Source organism: Sprattus sprattus (genome assembly GCF_963457725.1).
Source record: "Sprattus sprattus genome assembly, chromosome: 7".
Taxonomy (NCBI): Eukaryota; Metazoa; Chordata; class Actinopteri; order Clupeiformes; family Clupeidae; genus Sprattus; species Sprattus sprattus.
Window position 1 is genome coordinate 18,517,930 of NC_137926.1, and position 17,324 is coordinate 18,535,253.

General features: G+C 42.8%; 4 protein-coding genes across 4 annotated transcripts; 2 read left to right on the forward strand and 2 right to left on the reverse strand.

The window, feature by feature from the left end:
- Positions 1-1,011: 1,011 nt before the first annotated feature.
- On the reverse strand, positions 1,012-3,915 carry rxylt1 (ribitol xylosyltransferase 1). The gene is made up of 6 exons (XM_080842291.1): positions 3,758-3,915; positions 3,255-3,452; positions 2,989-3,091; positions 2,429-2,743; positions 1,821-1,991; positions 1,012-1,422 (listed from the first exon to the last, which is right to left on the reverse strand). The coding sequence occupies exons 1-6, from the start codon at positions 3,897-3,899 to the stop codon at positions 1,020-1,022; spliced, it is 1,332 nt and encodes a 443-aa protein (XP_080698417.1). The 5' UTR covers positions 3,900-3,915; the 3' UTR covers positions 1,012-1,019.
- Positions 3,916-4,231: 316 nt separating this feature from the next.
- On the forward strand, positions 4,232-6,441 carry LOC308368346 (cytochrome b-c1 complex subunit Rieske, mitochondrial-like). The gene is made up of 2 exons (XM_080842514.1): positions 4,232-4,470; positions 5,735-6,441. The coding sequence occupies exons 1-2, from the start codon at positions 4,308-4,310 to the stop codon at positions 6,343-6,345; spliced, it is 774 nt and encodes a 257-aa protein (XP_080698640.1). The 5' UTR covers positions 4,232-4,307; the 3' UTR covers positions 6,346-6,441.
- Positions 6,442-6,649: 208 nt separating this feature from the next.
- LOC308368347 (protein C19orf12 homolog) lies at positions 6,650-8,777 on the reverse strand. Its single transcript, XM_080842515.1, has 3 exons — positions 8,642-8,777; positions 8,093-8,253; positions 6,650-7,842 (listed from the first exon to the last, which is right to left on the reverse strand). The coding sequence occupies exons 2-3, from the start codon at positions 8,250-8,252 to the stop codon at positions 7,577-7,579; spliced, it is 426 nt and encodes a 141-aa protein (XP_080698641.1). The 5' UTR covers position 8,253; positions 8,642-8,777; the 3' UTR covers positions 6,650-7,576.
- Positions 8,778-9,155: 378 nt separating this feature from the next.
- Positions 9,156-17,115, forward strand: uri1 (URI1 prefoldin like chaperone). The gene is made up of 11 exons (XM_080842698.1): positions 9,156-9,507; positions 10,318-10,352; positions 10,538-10,616; positions 10,869-11,004; positions 11,959-12,050; positions 12,310-12,370; positions 13,016-13,226; positions 13,616-13,862; positions 14,401-14,546; positions 14,986-15,229; positions 15,686-17,115. Exons 1-11 carry the CDS (start codon positions 9,436-9,438, stop codon positions 15,866-15,868), a joined length of 1,506 nt encoding a protein of 501 aa, XP_080698824.1. The 5' UTR covers positions 9,156-9,435; the 3' UTR covers positions 15,869-17,115.
- The last annotated feature ends 209 nt before the right edge of the window (positions 17,116-17,324 follow it).

Genomic DNA, 17,324 nt, shown 5'->3' on the forward strand with positions numbered 1-17,324 from the left:
TTCATGTAGTGTTAATCACTCCCTAAAATACACAAACACACAAACACACACACACACACACACACACACACACACACACACACACACACACACATATATACACACACACACACACATATATATAAATATAAACAAACACAGCAGTGAGAAAACAACTACTCTTGCAGGAAATATAAACACTGATACAGCGGCTTTAAACTAAGAACAAAACCACAGTTGACTTTAAACACTAACACACAAAAAAAAACATTTACAGTAGTTATCACATTGTCAGAATTTACCCCTGTGCCTGTAACATACTTAGTACAAAATAACACAACTTTTTGACAATTTGCCAACACTGAGTATACTATAGTGGAAAGGTGCTTATTATGCATTGTTTGTGCTCTCAGTATTTGTGTGAAGTGCTGATGGAAATTGATGTACAATGCAAAATGTAAAGTAAGTTGATGAAATACGCAAAACCTGAAAAAGGTTTAATAAACAAATCATGCAAGCCATATGGACTAATCCTAGGATTGTTATCTTTAATAAAATGCTGGTTATATGTTTCTGTTGTTGTTGTTTTTTAATCATCACTATCTAAAGTGAGATTGTTCTACAATGTTGTTTGCTTTGGCATTGTGATGTCTCATAACTGTACCAGTTAGTACACACAAAATAACACAGATACCCATACAGTATCTGTGCAAGTTTCCTGGGTGTTTTATAATTGGACTGTGTTCCATTTTTGTTACTGTTTTCAGTAGAATCCTAGAGACTACTTCTCAGAGCAAATATTTGGGTGATATTTGTCAGAACACAAAGTCAGCTATTTGAGTTTTACAAAAGAAACAGTATGGTTTACAGCAGTTGCTATCATTTAAGAGCTATTAAGAATACGTTTACTACACTATTAAGTGTGTTTATCTTTAAGTACCTGGCATGCAATGGAAATAAAAGTAAAAAATTACAGATTCCCCACCTCAGTCCCTCTCTCCCAAGTGGACCAGTCCTCCCCCACAGTGCCCCCTAGCTGCTCAGCTGACTTTAAAGAAGGCGTCCTCCAGCACCTCAGTGAAGCGCTCCTTCATCTGTTGCCTGAAGCCACTGTACCACTCCAGCAGCCTCCTCCTCCTCTCCTCTCTCTGTGCCTGGCTCATGCCCCTCTCGCTCTGCAGGATGGCCGGCAGCTCCTTCCAGTCCTTCACGAAGATGAAGGGTGCACCAGCTTCCTTGAGGAGCCGGAGAGGGGAGCTGCGTCCCTCCGTGCATCTGCCTTTGGTCTGAACGTCCTCCACCACGGGCAGTGAGCCATACGCACAGGCCTCGTAGATTCGGTAGCACTCGGCATTCACACCCACCGGGCACAGGGTGAGCTCACTCTGCGCCAACGCTGACTGGTACTGACGGAGGGACTCTGTGGTCTCCTGGGGTAACCACCTAATAAGGAAGGAAAGGGCACAGAGCAGGGATGTATGAGTGAGTGAGAGGCTGTCACACCGAGCCTTTACATAATAATATAGTTATAAAGACAACAAGAGAGACACAGATTTCATGAGGAGATACAGAGACTGAGCAGGGCTGAAAGAATCTACAACTAGCAGTTTTCTCAGACATCGTTTCAAATTATCATCATTAATCATATCAAGAGATTAGCTTTACAGCACAACTGGACAGGGTGGCAGTTCTTAGCTCAGATAAATGCTAAATAAAGGTTGTAAACTATGCCTATATTCCATTTCTACTTCCTATAAAAAAAAAACTTAATTTGATGGAAATTTGAATTTGTTAAACTAGTAATGTTAGCACTTAAAAACCTTAAGCAATCGGAGACATACTTCTCTCGAGCATTGGTGATGCACTCCTTCTCCAGGTTATACTGTTTCAGTATGTTCATAAGGATCTCTCGAGAAGAGTTCTTGTAGACTGTGCCCAGAAAATTGCAGAGGTACGGCCTATTGGTGTTCACCAGCTGTGCGGTTGGCATAATGACAGGGAATTGTCTGTACCTAAAAAGCAGAACACAAAGTGAGAGGCTACATTAACTGACATAATGATAATGATAGCATCTTTGACTCATAACATGACAGGGGCTGTATGATTTTAAATAATGTTAATCTATATAAACAGTGACTAAACAAAGACTTTTCAGTATTTCCAAACTGGAAACTAATATCAACAGTAAATGCAAGTTCAATAATAATAACCATCATCATTTCAGCTAAGTTTAGAGCACTAGCATGTATACATATTGATGTGCAGAGGCAAGGAAGACTGAGTTCTGTGGTAGGAACCCTTAATTATCAACATTCAGAAAATGCACAAGCAATAAGGGTAATGTGCATAGCTATTTTGGCCTCATGTTACATCTTATGTGATGTCCCCATGACCCCAACTGCATGGTTTATATTGAAAACACAGACAGAGAAAAGCAAAGAGTCCTTACGTTGCCACTCCTAAGGGCCACTGAAACACATCCTTGTCATTGACCCACGGGCTGTCATACACCAAGAAGAGCACATCGACAAAACCGCCATGGCGTCTGAGGTAAGGACTGATCCAGTCATTGGTGCACTGCTCGCTTCCCAGCAGGACCACAGCCACATGGGTCACGGTGTGGGCTTGTACCAGGGCGTGTGCATGCTGCAGCCACTGCGTAGAGTATGAGATCTTCTGCTGCTCACGGCCATTTAAAACCAGTACCACACTGTCTGTGTCCACAGGAATGTGCCCCTGAACCACAGCAGGTCCAGTATAAAAGCTGTGAAAGAGAGTGGCGAGTAGGACACACTTATCCCTTTTTGGATGACATACTTAGCCCTTTTTGGATGACACTCTTTTTAAGCTGTGTACATAAATGAACATTCCCTCTAGCAGAGCACACAGGCTCTGATTAGTTGAGTTGCTATACAACATAATATCTATATACTGCAAGCAACGATAATTGAATGGAACACACAATCTTGGTGGAACATTAAAGGATGAGAGGTAGTAAACTGTTTATACCTGAAATTGATTTTTCCTGACAGGATCTCTCCTTCTCTCCACTGGCCTGTTTTATCAGTAGGGTTCAGAGGACCGTCTAAGATATGCTCCCATAAATACAGCCCTGTGCAAATAAAAGAAAACACATTTTCACCTACACAGGAATAGTGGGAACAGGATAAAAACAGGCCCACATGTCTAAATACTGACTCCAACTGAAGTATTGGGTTGGGCACAACATTGTTTCAGTATGCTTTGATCAATTTCACACAAGAGGCCAGTATTACCTATGGCTGCTTTGCCCCAGATCTGTACTTTGTATCTCTTGGTTCTGCCTTTGGCGATCAAGTCTAACTGCCCCTTGAAGGCATCTCCGCGTTTCTGCTGAATGTTGATTTCTTTTGCCAACTCCTCCTCCCAAGGATTCCACTCCTTTTCCACTGTGGATGGAGCCTGTGCATGCTTGGGGTCAAGTTTAGCATCGCCTGTACACAAATGAAAAAAATGTAATTTCAAAAATTGAGCAAGTATGTTATCATTTTCCAATCGATTGCATGTTTATGAAGGACATGAATGTTAACAAACGTGTCAATCTGTTTCGGAAGACAATTTGCGGTAACCAAATGAAATGACCCAGTGCGCCCTGACCATGCGAATGATTTATCGGTAACAATAACCATTACACTGCCGAGCTCATTGCAAATATAAGTATCGCATCAGGTATATTTTGCTCATAAGCATACATTTGTAAGCAAGCTCACGTTAGCTGCCTGTGTTTGCATGAACCTACCAGCAGAAATCTTTTTCACCACTCTGTGGACGCGAGACATAATCCTTTTACTGAAGAATACATTATATGCCGCATACAATGAAAAAGCGACGTATGCAGCTACAACGAGAGCCACGATTTTTCGACGAAGAACTCTCATCATCTCATGTAACCATCATGCATACTAATTGCTTACAGTGAATCTAATGTTTACAATTGTCTCTCAAATCCTACTGACATAGGACCCATCAGGACCAAATACGTCATCATTTTTAGTGCGGCCACTAAATATGCCTGCAAGAAATTCCACAAAATATCGTTTTAGGAAGACAAAGGAAGGAAATATCAAGGAGTTAGGATTATATATTTGTGTACTCATAGACCTTTACCCCAACATGCATTTTAAATGTATTAATACTTAAGGAAGCTTGCATTTTCCAGAGAGGCATTCCTTGGATATCAACATCCGTGGCTTCTCTCGGTGTAGCGCCTGTTGTCACAGAATTGAACGAAAGCGCACTACGAAGGTCGAAGTCAACAAATCTGTGATTTTTTCTTTTGCGTGGACAATATGATGTCCTTAGCGTGTCGTTCTGGGGCTTTGACCCCACAGTTAAAGGCGACCAACGTCGCTGTAAGCGGGACGTTAAAAGCTTTAACACCAGGGATCTTTAACACAAGTGAAAATGTGAAGAAAGCCCTCAATTCCAAGACGAGGCCATCATGCGTCACAGGTATGGGTCAGTTAAGGATACGCCACCTAGGCTAACTAAATATGTTAGCTAATCGTTAAATAATGCTGTATGTTTGCACTTTTCGTGTAGTTGGTAGATTGAGTAATGTCACGTACTGTGACCTGGACAAAGGCGACACGTAGTATAGTTAATGTTATCAATATTTGGCTCATATTACTGACCTTGTTTGATCTCGAACGTCAATGTAATCTCAACAAGAAGGCGTTTGAACTGTGGGTTGTTGGCACACGAATGTTCAGACTAAAATATTTCAGTCCACAAAATGTAATTAATGACGATGGTGTAAATACTCCTTATTGTCTTTTAGTCACATATAGCTGTCACAGATAGCTGTCCAGTATGTAACGCTACCTACCTGCATGTAACTAATGTCAACATTTAACTGTCATCTAGCAGTAACGTAGGCTTATTATGCTTATATTTATGCATAATGTATTAGTTGTGAAAATGTACCCAATATCTTGATGATGCTATGCTTAAGGAACAGAGAAACGATAATGAACCATTATATCCCTCATTATGCCTTGCCATTGCCAGTATTTTCTTCATGTAGTTTTATGCATTGAGCACAAACCAGATACAATATAATGTTTGACATTGGGGAACATGATGCACAGAAATATTGGGAAATGCGTTTTGTTAACCAAGCCATTGAAACTACAATACATTATGGTTACAATATGCTCAATTTGGGCAAAAGTACTCTGAATATCACATAAGTGAAGATGGATAAGGACCCATTAGGGAGATCCAAGTAAATTCTTACGAAATGGGTCGGACACAATAGTTTTAACCTCCTCAGCAGCATCCATATTGTAGGTGGTCTGGCTTTACACAGGCCTCTGTCATTGTCATTACTTCAATCAACCCACATAGCTCACTGATCTCCAGTACAAACATATACTTACATGTATTTTGAATACTCCAGAATGTTTGTAAAACAGGACAAAAATCCTTATCCAAATCTTATCTTTCCCTAATGTCCCTACTCTCGGTGGGCAGGTTTCAAAATGAAGTCCAAATTCTCTATCTGTGTTAGATTGTAGGAACTGTCGTCTTGGTCTACTCACTTCATTGGGAGTTGGTTTGTCTGTGTCCATAATTGGAAGGAGGCCTGAAACCAGTAGATTACTTTTGCAATTTGGCTGTCATGTCAAAGAAACTGTACATTTGAATTGCTTGGCAGTTTGAATTGTTTGATGTAGATTTGTCAGGCTTGATCAGATGTCTGTTGCTTTTGTAGGTTGCGCTGGAGTCCGATTTGCCCATACAGACATCAAGATCCCAGACTTCTCAGATTACCGCCGGCCAGATGTGATGGACCCAAACAAGTCCTCACAGGACAGCAGCGAATCCAGGCGGGTCTTCTCCTACGTGCTGACAGGCTCCACAGCCGTTGTGGGCGTCTACGCAGCCAAGACAGTGGTGACTCAGTTTATCACCTCCATGAGTGCTTCAGCTGACGTGTTGGCCTTGTCCCAGATCGAGATCAAGCTGGCCGACATCCCTGAGGGCAAGAACGTGACCTTTAAGTGGCGTGGGAAACCACTGTTTGTCCGCCACCGCACCGAAAAGGAGGTCGCCGCCGAGCTTGCTGTGGATCTGTCACAGCTTCGCGACCCAGAGCATGACAACGACCGTGTCCAGAATCCCTCCTGGGTCATCGTTCTCGGAGTCTGCACCCACCTGGGCTGTGTGCCTATTGCTAACGCTGGAGACTATGGCGGCTACTACTGCCCCTGCCATGGCTCCCACTACGACGCGTCAGGCCGCATCCGCAAGGGACCCGCACCCCTCAACCTGGAGGTGCCTTACTATCAGTTCCCAGATGAGGACACAGTAGTCGTGGGCTAGACAGGCTAAGGCGAAAGACTAATACTCCTTCTGTTTGTGTTCCGAGTTAATGTGTCCGGCCAAATATAAAGTATAATAAATATTATTTTAACACTCGCTGGTAATGCATCTTGTCATACTTTGTGCAGCAAATACATACACTTAGTCTTTGCTTAGAGCCTTTGAAATTAAGTTTCACCTTAAATTAAGTTGACCATGTAAGATTAAGCATTACTTTCATTGAAAAGTACACTTAGACCTGTGGTGTGTTGTGTGAATGGGGATAACCACAGATTAGTTTGGATTTACAACTCAAGAGTCCAGGTTTAAATATCTCAGTTGAGTTTATTTCATGGACAATACAGGTAAGTGGTTGGTGCCACCCCACAAGAGATCAAGATTTGTTGATGTCTCTTCGTTCCTTATGCGCATGATAAAAAAAAGACAGTGTTTCACAATCCAGTTCAATAATTTGAAACAATTTTCATTTGTCACTCTAAAAAATGCAGACAAATGACGGTGAACAATCATTCATGATTTATCCATTGTCCTAATTTGCTCTTGTGGTGAAACTGCATTTACCATGTATGGCATGGAGCCCCTTTCTGACAAGGCTCTGGGTTCATCACATTCTATCAAGTCAACAGACACAGGATTTCTGATACTTGGATTTCACCAGAATTGAAGTAATTCACTCAGGTTATTGCAACTTAAATGTATTAAAAACACCTCAAACCATAGGTCTCAAAAGTAGTAATTTTGTGATTCTACTCTTTCTGTACATGATATATGGTATATTATCCTCTAAAAGGACAACATGTATTAATCATAAATATCAAAGATATCATTAGGTTATTTGCACAGACTATTTCTGAGAGAGTCATTTAAACTCATGCTTCTACATGTGTACCCCAGTGGGAGTCTGTCCTGCTCTGATGAGGTTTGGATCTGAATCACGTGATCGGATAATGATCAAAGGTTCCCCTTTCCAGCATTTCCAGCGTAGATCACTCCACCTGATAGTCTTGGCACATCGGTTTTTGTATTCACATTTTAATGGCGAGTTGAGATGCCATCCATTAAGCCTCTTCATACGCAAACTTCTGATCCCGACCAATATATCAGTTTTGCAGCTTGGTAGAAAAACAGGAGACATGTATGCATTTTAAGCACACAAATGTGTACTCACAGAGGCCAAAGATACAAGCATGGATAAGCTGTGGCTAGTCATGACTGTGTCCCCAGCCCTTGCTCAGTCCACGTAGTGTATCTCTGCCTGAAGTTCTCGATGCACATAGTTCAGTAAGGCAGCAGTCACCTGCTGTTTGAGAGAGGTATTGGCCATAACCATTGCCGTTAGCTGGGCCACATCTGTCCACTGGATACTGCCCAAGATGGACATCACATCTACACAGAGCTTCTGCTGCTGGTCAGAGGTCATCTCCATGATGACCTGAGGAAGTGGTTTGAATTGTCCGTTAGTCATCCAGCATCCCAGAAGCCCACCAACGGCACCGCCTGTTACAAAGAGTAGAGAAGGAAGAGGTGTAGTTGACTCTGCTGTTACTGGAAGGAAAGCTCTGAACAAAGCTGTGGCTTTTTAGATGTGCAACACTCCAAGTAGAGTGGTGGAAAGAGGCAGAATTCTGCAAGGTTGTACAACACCTACACCACATTCTCAATAACATCTAATCACTCTGACACAATTATTTTATCTTACATTTGTGCATGTATCTCAATGCATCTAGTCTGAGAGGCTTCTACTCACCCACAGCAATACCAAGGGGACCTCCTAGCAATCCTCCCGCAAAGGCCAAGCCTCCAGCTGCAGCTGCACCCTTCCCAGAGTGTTTCACTGCAGTTTTTATCTGCTGATTAGCAGACAGTTCACAGCACAGTCTCATAACGTCTCCCACCCGTTCAGACATCCTGAAAGACGTTTCAAGAAAAGTATGCACACATTAATTGCGCTCCACCTTCCCCTACAATATTTCTCGATGCGAGATGGCCACCTGGTGGCCAATGAGGAGTATTGTAGTTGAATGATTTAAAAATAGACCAGTATGATGACTGGAAATAAAGGGAACCATGAACCAAGCCTAGGGGAAAAGACGCATTAAAGCAGCGTCTCCTGTTGTTTAAACCGACTTATATGAATCTAATACCAAAGGATACTTCAAGTCAACTATTTACACGTCCTCAATTCATGTGCTCTTTGACATAAATACAACGAAAGATGTTTGACTGAAGTCACACTAGTTATTCCATCTTTTGCCCATTAGAACAGTTGTCTAATCAACATTAGAAAATGACCTACCCTTAGATGAAATAGATCCTCCGTTACTTAGACTTAATGTTAGAGCGCCTTTTGAGGTTTACATAGATCGGGCATATCATCCTTATTATCCTCCATGCATCAAAACCCACATGATCCCTCTGCTTCTTGTCCTGTCATGCTCGCAAAGCTTCATGGGAGATATCTTCGCTCACTTCCTGTATTTTTTTTCTGGTAATGTTGTTGCAAGATTAACATCATTTTATGAACAATGTAAGACAGTGTTTTAACATTCACACCAACATTGCCTGTCCACTGCAGACCATGTTCTTTAAAGTATTTCAATTTGGTTTAAATGAGTTTTAGGCCAGTCATCTAAGTTTATAATGAAACATGCACATTTTTACACGAGTAGCCGATTTAAAGTCAGTGTTTGGTTTGGTCCATGGAGGTTTGGTTATGTCCTACAGGAGTGTGTGTGGGGCAGGAGACGAATCACGTGTTCCCAGCGTTGTTGTGGTTTGGTTTATTTACCCAGAGTACACCAGGAGCAAACAGACGGATATGGCGCAGCGACAGGGGCAACGCTGAACATCTAAGGGGATTTAATTCCGTGGAAGTTTCTGAAAAGGTGTCGGGATACTAAAATGCGTGTGTGAAATGGTCTCACTTTCGGGATCTTGGAAGACTACTGCATCATTGATGAATACAACGTGGCTGGGGTTAAGGAATACCTTCCATTGCATTCATAAACATTTCTTTAGGACTCACAACCCTTGAGTTGTCTGTGATTCAGATAAACAGCAACTAATTCATTTTGTTCAACGCATAATAAGATGGCTGGAAGAATAACAAGGAATAGCGATTTAGCGCTAGATGTTGGCAGACTTCGAGATGAACACAAAAAGGTAAAACAAGCTTGCCTTCTCAAACGAACTTGGAACTGCTAATATTCGCTAGCTAGCTACTCTGTAGCAACCAACGAAAACCTTCCACGCTGCACGCGTCCCGTGCCATGCCTGCAAAATATGTCACTGAAGTTCGAATTTTGGAAATGCTATTTTTTAGTGTGTAGTCGACGTATGCATATGCATATTAGCTATAGGCCTATGTGGTTATAATCAGAGAGCTAAGGGAATACACTCAGTTGGAAAGGTTGTGTTTCTAGAAACTTCCTCATCACATGCTGCTCGCTGTTTATCTTGGAATTGCCAAAAGAAGTACATTTCAGTCTTTGATACCTATCTAGGTTTACGTTAGCGTAAGTCTTAACGAGAGTCGGCATGTGGACTGTATGCGAGTAGTTAAGTTAAAGGCCACCCCTTGAATACAATTATGTTATTCCACTCTGTATATTTGGCACGATTGAGCAGAACTGGAAAAAAAAAAAAAAAGTGAAAGCAAATGCTACCTTTAAGTCTGGTCCTTTGACTTGCACGCTTCTTATTTATCATAAATCTTCGATATAGGGTTTAGGTTAATATAATTTTACAACGATGTATGTATCTATCCGTAGACATTATATAAATGTTGTGTTTTGATTCATGCAAATTCACTATAGAAAAACTTTTTCTTGGAGAGCTACGGCGCAAAGAAAACTTCCATAATGTAGGCCAACTTATGCAACTGGATAATGCCTTTCGATTCTGTCTCCACTCCCTAAGTATGAACCCAGGAAGCACACAGTAAGTAAATAACCTGTCACTGTTCCACAACAGGTGGTGAAAGGCTGTGAGGTCCAGATTGAACACTGGTAAGTGTCACACCAAATGGCTTATCGCCTTGCCCTACAGAGAGGCCATCTTTCTGGAAAACCTGCTTCTTTAGTTAGTGTTTTAAGTAAACAAGCAGTCAAAGAAGGAATCATTCATTAGAAGGGGGTGGAGTGTTGTTATGAGGACCTGTCAATGGGTTGACCGAATGTGCTCTCTCTCCTAGGCAAAAAGTTGAGCAGGACTACGATTCTCTTCAGGAGCGCCTCAAAACCCTCCCTGAACAGCTGTCATATGACATTATGGTATGTGTTCTCCAAAGCATGGGTTAAAAACACTGAGCTATTCTTTACATGCAGACTTTTTGTAATCTGTCAGCTGCCATCCACATACCTTTGTGTTTACACACCCTGCAGCCACTAAGACAGTTAAAGGCTTCCCTTGCCTCGCTAAGTTCAGCAGCACTACTTAACAGACGGACACATGGGAAGTCCTTTTGTCTGTCTCCATGTCTTAATGTTTTTTACCCATCCTCACATTCCCTCTGTCTCCCCCAGGTTCCGTTTGGGCCTTTGGCCTGCATGCCAGGAAAGCTGGTTCACACCAATGAGGTGACTGTTCTGTTGGGTGACAACTGGTTTGCCAAGTGCTCTGCCAAGCAAGCTCAAAACATAGTGGAACATAGAAAGAAACGTGAGTGTCAGTCTTCACATTACTTGTGTGTGCGCTGTGGTTTAGCTGCAGATAGCACTTTCACCCTCAGATTGAACCAGGCCAAGGGTGTGTTCTGGAGCAATAGTCAAATACAGCAAATATTGCTTTAATGAAACATTTGAAATGTACTGGAAAGGCCTCCTGGGAAAAAATCCTGGAAAGGACTCAACATTCAGCATGTTTTTGATGCTGTTTTGACCAGTTTACAGCCCTCCGAGGCTCTCACGTAGTGATAAGAATGCCTCTGAAATGTCAAAGGGCAGGGTGTGCGGGGAAGGTCTGCAGTGTGACATGTCCAGCAAGACACATCTCTGAAATTAGATACTTCTGGAATACTTAGTATGCATGCTACAGTATGGGTCAGATAGGCTAGACTTTCACAGCAAACACCGGCTACACCAGCTGCCTCAAAATAGATCTGTACAGTACTAATAGTCTACTACTACATGTAGTGATGGGGAAACATATTTGGATTAGACCTCTGGAGATTAGGCTCATCATCATAGACTCATTATGGATTAAAAAAGCTATCTGATGTTGTTGCCCACAGAGGAATATTCAGATCAGATCAAGCCTCTGTCTTGAGTACCTTAGTATGTATAATTACAATTAGTACAATCCATAATAGTAAGAATGTGGTTCCTTTTACTTTTGTATGTTTGCTTTCACGGTTTTGCTTGTTTTTATGCCCTTAGCATGAAAGTGAAACAATGACCGAGGTTGAGGTTTTGGCCTGTAGGCTGATGTGACATGTTTAGAAATGGACTGTCATTTTTATACACTCAGAGGATTGCCATTCACACATTTCTGGACTTCAGGATTCTGTGTTGTGTGTATTGCATTGCTACTTATTACAAATAGGGAACAGATATTAATCCACCAAGTTGTACCACTTATATCGTGACTGTTTCTTTTGACCTCCTTCTTTGACAGATGTGAAGCACACTCTTGATGACTTGCACAAAACGATGAAAAACTTTGAAAACAAAGCCAGCTTCACAAAAGACCTGCAGAAGATCTCAGGGGTAGGTTTCCTTCTCAAAATGAAAACAACTGTACAACAAGTGTATCCAAATTTAAAACACGATTACTATTATTATTCAGAGACTGTAATCTCCGTCAGTTGAGTACATACTTATCAAGTTCCATGATGATATCTATCTGTCTGGACAAAAGTAAGAGAGGAAATGGGCAGTACCCCACATTCACAGATGCCGCCATATACTCACTAACTACACGCTAAGATTGAGCCAGAGCTCACTGTGGTTCATTGTGTTTGTTCAGGGTAAAGGGGACTATGTGGACATCAGAGAGGAGGTGGTGAATGAGAAAGCGTTGACCAAAGGTAACATCTCTATATGTGTTTGCAGAGTTGCTTATCGCTTCACGTCTATGCAGAGTTGCTCAGGCGGTCAATGTACAGTTGTACTAGCAGGAACTGCAGTAGAGGCCAATACAGTTGTTCTCTCCCCGACATACTTAATATGTTAAATGTAAGGGTTAAATTGTTAATAAATGGATCGAGAGCAAAGTAAATCCATGTCTTTAGTACTGAAGTTCAGAGTGGATGGTGGAAGCATACCATATCAGGATAGATCAGTGCTGATAGAGTGAGAATGCAGAGTGAGATCAGTGTTCTTAGAATCTTTCCACATTTCACAATCCGAGATCAACCCACACACAGATTATTATAATCCTAACCCAAGATATTGGAATGATGCAACATGTGACATTTACTTTAGGACCCTTTGCATTTTGCAAGTGGGCTATGAATACATTAAATGTTGTCAGTGATTCAGTAATAAGCTTGTTAATTATGAAAGCATGAAGGGCCTAGGCGGGAACGCAGTCGGGATCTTTTGTGTCTGATCTTTTTTTATTCTTTCAAGGCAACTATCTATCAGTGAGCTTTGCTTGCCTGGGAAGCAGGTTGTTGTAAACTTTAGATATCAGTGATGTGTTATGAGTTGACGCAGTCTTCTTTCACCAGGAAAGCAGCGTGTGGCCCACAAGCCGCACACCAAGCCGAAGAACGAGCACTTGTTGACCCTGGATGAGGAGGAGGAGCTGAAGAACGGGGGCGAAGCAGGAGGAGAAGAAGAAGGTGGAGACAGTGGTATTGGCTTTTTGTCAGAAGAAGAGCTATGGGCTCGGTTAGACGCGCTCGAGGCTCAGGAGGAGCATCAGGATGAACGTGACCGGTAAGAGGCCACACACACACACATACACACACATACTCTGTCTCCTAGTCTCTAAGTCCTTACTCCTTACTCATCTAACATCTCAAAACACTGACTGCACAAGCCTGTACAGCTACACCCAAAACAAGTGAATCGCTCCCCTTTAAGGCATGAATACAACATCTAAGATAGATGTGATGGTGTTCTGTCTTATTGTCTGGGCTCTACCCTCGGAGTAATTTATGAGTGACCGAAGTGGATTTACAAGATTATTCACAAAGCACTGCGGTAATTGCCTGAAACCAGTCAAAACATGTTTTCTCTATACACAACTTTGTTCTGATAGTCATACCAGACGTGCTGAGACCTTTCTGATTGTGAAACTCTCTCTGCTTTCTTTCTTCTGACAGGACGTGCGACAGCACTGACACAAACGGGGAGGACACCTCATCTTCCTCAGAGGAGGAGAAGGAGAGAGAGGGCACGGGGCAGACTAATGGCTGCACTGAAGAAGACCATATGACATCAGACACACACATCAGCCGGGTCAACGGAGTCACACACACACACCATGAGGAGGAGGATGGAGATGAGGAAGAGGAGGATCCTGACGCTCTTCCCACCATCTACTTCTCTCACACCGTGGAGCTCAAGAAGGTGAGGAGATTTTAAAATGTGCTGTCATGCAAAATGACACGAGTGACAATGGGCTTGGTTAAAGGATATCCTCACGGCTGTGATTTGGCTGTAGGCATGACTAATTGAGTTTGAAGACACCTCAACCACACCAAATTGATTGAGAGAAGCTAGTTGTACACGTCAATTTGTACCCTCACCTGTCTTTCCATATTCCATTTAATTTGTACATCCCCCTACTTGGCTCAATTTCCTCACTCAGTAATTGTCAAATGTAACGTTATAAAATCGTTGCCTGCCTAAATCTACTCGGTCAAAGCAATGTGTGTATCACATCAATATCCCTTTGGAAAGTATTTGGGCCCTTTTGCCAACAGTGAAGTTAGTTTTGAATGACCGTGCCATTGTCTAAGTGGTACATTAAAGGGAGGGGATGCATAAATAGCTTGAACTCTGAGACTTTTTTTGTAGTTCAGTAACGACGTGTCTTCTCCAGGTCTTCCTTATCCTAAAAAGAAATGTTCTAAAGCGTTCTTGTTCCGTCAATTCTAACCCGCAGGTGCGGATCAACACAGGAAAGAACACTATGCTGAAGTTCAGTGAGAGAAAGGAGCAGAAGGAACAGGCCAAGAAGAAGAAGAAGAATGGCAAATCTAACGGCCTCCACGAGCACCACAAGATCACTACACCAGCTGACATTTACAGGTAACCCAGCCTTCTGACCTACATTGCCTTGTGCCCTCCTCCATTTGTCTTAGTGTCTCAATGCAGTGCTCTCCAAGGTGCTGTGTTCTATTAATGTCACGCCGAACACCTCACTTGTTAACCCTTTCTGAGACACCAGTCCTATCTGTGTCAGGTCATCTGGTCCAACGTTAGGCTTAAACCAGTGATCTTGGGAAGTGGAGGCAGGCATTCTGGCAATGAAACTAAAAGCCAGGGTTTGTGCCAGGGCAGCCAATGTAGGTGCTTGAGATCACCAGGGGTTTAGACAAGCCTTAGTAGCAGTACAATAACGGGGTTATGGATGTCCCTGTTACATTTTTAAGGAAGTGTACATTAATAGCGTGTCTGCTTGTGTGTGGGTGTGTTTTTTTGTTTTTGTTAAGCGATAACTTGCGTGTGTGTGTTTGTACGATCTCAGGTTGTTTGTGGACGTGGTGAACGGCGAGCTCATCCCACGGAAGTCCATCCTCAAGTCTCGGAGCCGGGAGAACAGCGTGTGCAGCGACACAAGCGAGAGCAGCGCCGCCGACTTCGAGGAGCGCCGCTCAACCCTGGGCCGCATGCTCAGCCACGACGACACCACACACAGCGACACCAGCGACTGCGTCACCGAGGAGGACAGCCCCCCAGGGATCCCACTGCATCCGGGGAGCCGCTTCGAGGTATGAGGATGGGGGGGAGGGGAGCTGTAGATGTAGATAGATGGTTCTCCTCTGTAGGAAGAGAACACAGTTATGTTTAAGTTATATTTTACATTTAGGGTGGAAACTTCAGGACCTCCTTAAGAATAGATCTTCTCCTCTCTCTTTGTTTGTTTTGAAGTACAGTAAATGCCTTGTATATTGAAATGCTGTACACAATATGCATTCATTGCTTGTACAGATAGTGGCTATGCTCCCTGTATACATGCAACACATTGGGGTACCCTTACTAGCCAGGGGGAAAATCGGCTTGGCTTGCTGTCAACTGTGTCTCTTTATTTATGCTTTCAAAGCATCGTCCAACAGATTAGTACCATACAGTAGCCATGGTGCAGCATAATGAGAAAGTAATCACTCATGTAATCAACAAACTCATGTAACTCAAGTAATCACTACATTGTTTGCATGTATTTCCAGGCGTTCTCTGGCACAGTGGTAGAGAAAGACCCCCTGCCCTCCTCTATGCCCCACCTGACCATTGCCCAACCCGCTTTACCCACAATCCTTGAGCGCAAGTCGGAGGAGTTGTGCACTGAGACGCCTCAGGAGCCGCCTAAGAGGGTGTCCAAATTCAAAGCTGCCCGGCTGCAGCAAAAATGAGGAGAGCTACACACACACACAATACTCTCTCACTTAAACACATTCTCTTACACACACACGCACACACTTTGACAACCCACACCTTTTTTTACGTAGCACTTCGCCCCCTGTCCTCCGGCTCTAAGACCAGTCTTCGATCCTTGTTTTCCACCTCACAAAGGCCCCTTTTCTTCACCTGCCTCACAGCCTTTTGTCATGTTCATCCTCCCAGATCATGTGAGCAGCCATGTTGCTGACTACCCAGACATATAGCAGACATATAGATGTTTCCAGTCTTATATTCTGATGCTCTGCTCCATCAGTTGCCTTGTAAGAGAGAGCGCAGTAACAAGGCAACAATGGTCAACGCCTCCCCACCACCCTCTCTCCCTCCTAATCTCCTTATAAAGTCCAACACTCCACATTTTATGATCACTGACCTCTATTGCTATTTTACTGCTCTGGCTCATAGTCTAATCTCTGGACCAGTGCATGCCTCCATCATTATCCAAATTACGATACTCTTATGTCATAATTCAATTCTGCGTTTGTGATCCCATGTTCAGAGAATGCGAGGAGCTGCGAATTAATTATTATCATTTGCCATCAGCCCCACAATCAGCCACTGGTTGTTCTCCTCAGGTGTGAAGCTTACAGAGGAAAAAAGTCTGCCTGGCCTCCTCGTAACTACCACCATCATTTTCTAAGGGCCTCTGTGTGTGTGAGAGAGAGCAGTGGTAGAAGACAGTAATGGTCTGCCTGTCAACCCCCCAAATCCTCTGCTTACAGCTTTTGTAGCTCTTCATGCAGCTTCTGTGCTAGTGACTGACATATGCAATGTGCTGCTTTCGCCTCGCTGCTACGCCCCCTGCCTTTTCAGCTCCTTATTTATATGGCCCTACTGTCTCTCCCAGCTAAAGAAGAGAAGGAGCTATTTTTGTATAGGTACCTATTTTTGTGCCCTGAAGTACTGAACCAGTATATTTACAATAAAAGCCAGAGGCCGATTATGAATTGGTCAAGCCACGGGATTTGTTAAACAATTTTGTTAGTTTGATTTAGATTCACAGTTTTGTTTTGTTGTTTGCTGCTGTTTTCCTTTTCTACACTACCTTTCTGCTGCAGGATTAGACAGTGGCTTCGACAGCAAACAGCCTCTTTGCACCCCTCTCTGCTTTCTCCGGGTCTTACTTTGTCATTTTGAATGTACTGTACACTGTTATGACTGAAAAAAATTGTTGCTGTGAACTGGAGAAGGACAGAAAATAAATCGGTTGTTCTTGCAAGATGATTTGATGGTTTTCATTTAAAGCAAAGCTACATGTAAACAATAGTGGAACTGCTGTTCAATTGTACAATTAGGGTTTATGAATTATGTTAAACAGTGACATGAACATCAGTTAGCAAAGATCGGATGCTAAGCAACGGCATTAAATAATTGGCTACTTAATGAGATGAATGACCAGTTGATGCATCA

Excerpts from the sequence above, each read along its gene's own strand:
- rxylt1 (XM_080842291.1), bottom strand. The coding sequence starts at position 3,899 with ATGATGAGAGTTCTTCGTCGAAAAATCGTGGCTCTCGTTGTAGCTGCA. Across the intron at positions 1,992-2,428 it reads TGGCCCTTAGGAGTGGCAAC|GTACAGACAATTCCCTGTCA; the intron begins GTAAGGACTCTT and ends TCTGCTTTTTAG. Across the intron at positions 1,423-1,820 it reads ATCACCAATGCTCGAGAGAA|GTGGTTACCCCAGGAGACCA; the intron begins GTATGTCTCCGA and ends CTTCCTTATTAG.
- LOC308368346 (XM_080842514.1), top strand. The coding sequence starts at position 4,308 with ATGATGTCCTTAGCGTGTCGTTCTGGGGCTTTGACCCCACAGTTAAAG. Across the intron at positions 4,471-5,734 it reads GAGGCCATCATGCGTCACAG|GTTGCGCTGGAGTCCGATTT; the intron begins GTATGGGTCAGT and ends TTGCTTTTGTAG.
- LOC308368347 (XM_080842515.1), bottom strand. The coding sequence starts at position 8,252 with ATGTCTGAACGGGTGGGAGACGTTATGAGACTGTGCTGTGAACTGTCT. Across the intron at positions 7,843-8,092 it reads TCCCCTTGGTATTGCTGTGG|GCGGTGCCGTTGGTGGGCTT; the intron begins GTGAGTAGAAGC and ends TCTTTGTAACAG.
- uri1 (XM_080842698.1), top strand. The coding sequence starts at position 9,436 with ATGGCTGGAAGAATAACAAGGAATAGCGATTTAGCGCTAGATGTTGGC. Across the intron at positions 9,508-10,317 it reads TTCGAGATGAACACAAAAAG|GTGGTGAAAGGCTGTGAGGT; the intron begins GTAAAACAAGCT and ends GTTCCACAACAG. Across the intron at positions 12,371-13,015 it reads TGAGAAAGCGTTGACCAAAG|GAAAGCAGCGTGTGGCCCAC; the intron begins GTAACATCTCTA and ends TTCTTTCACCAG.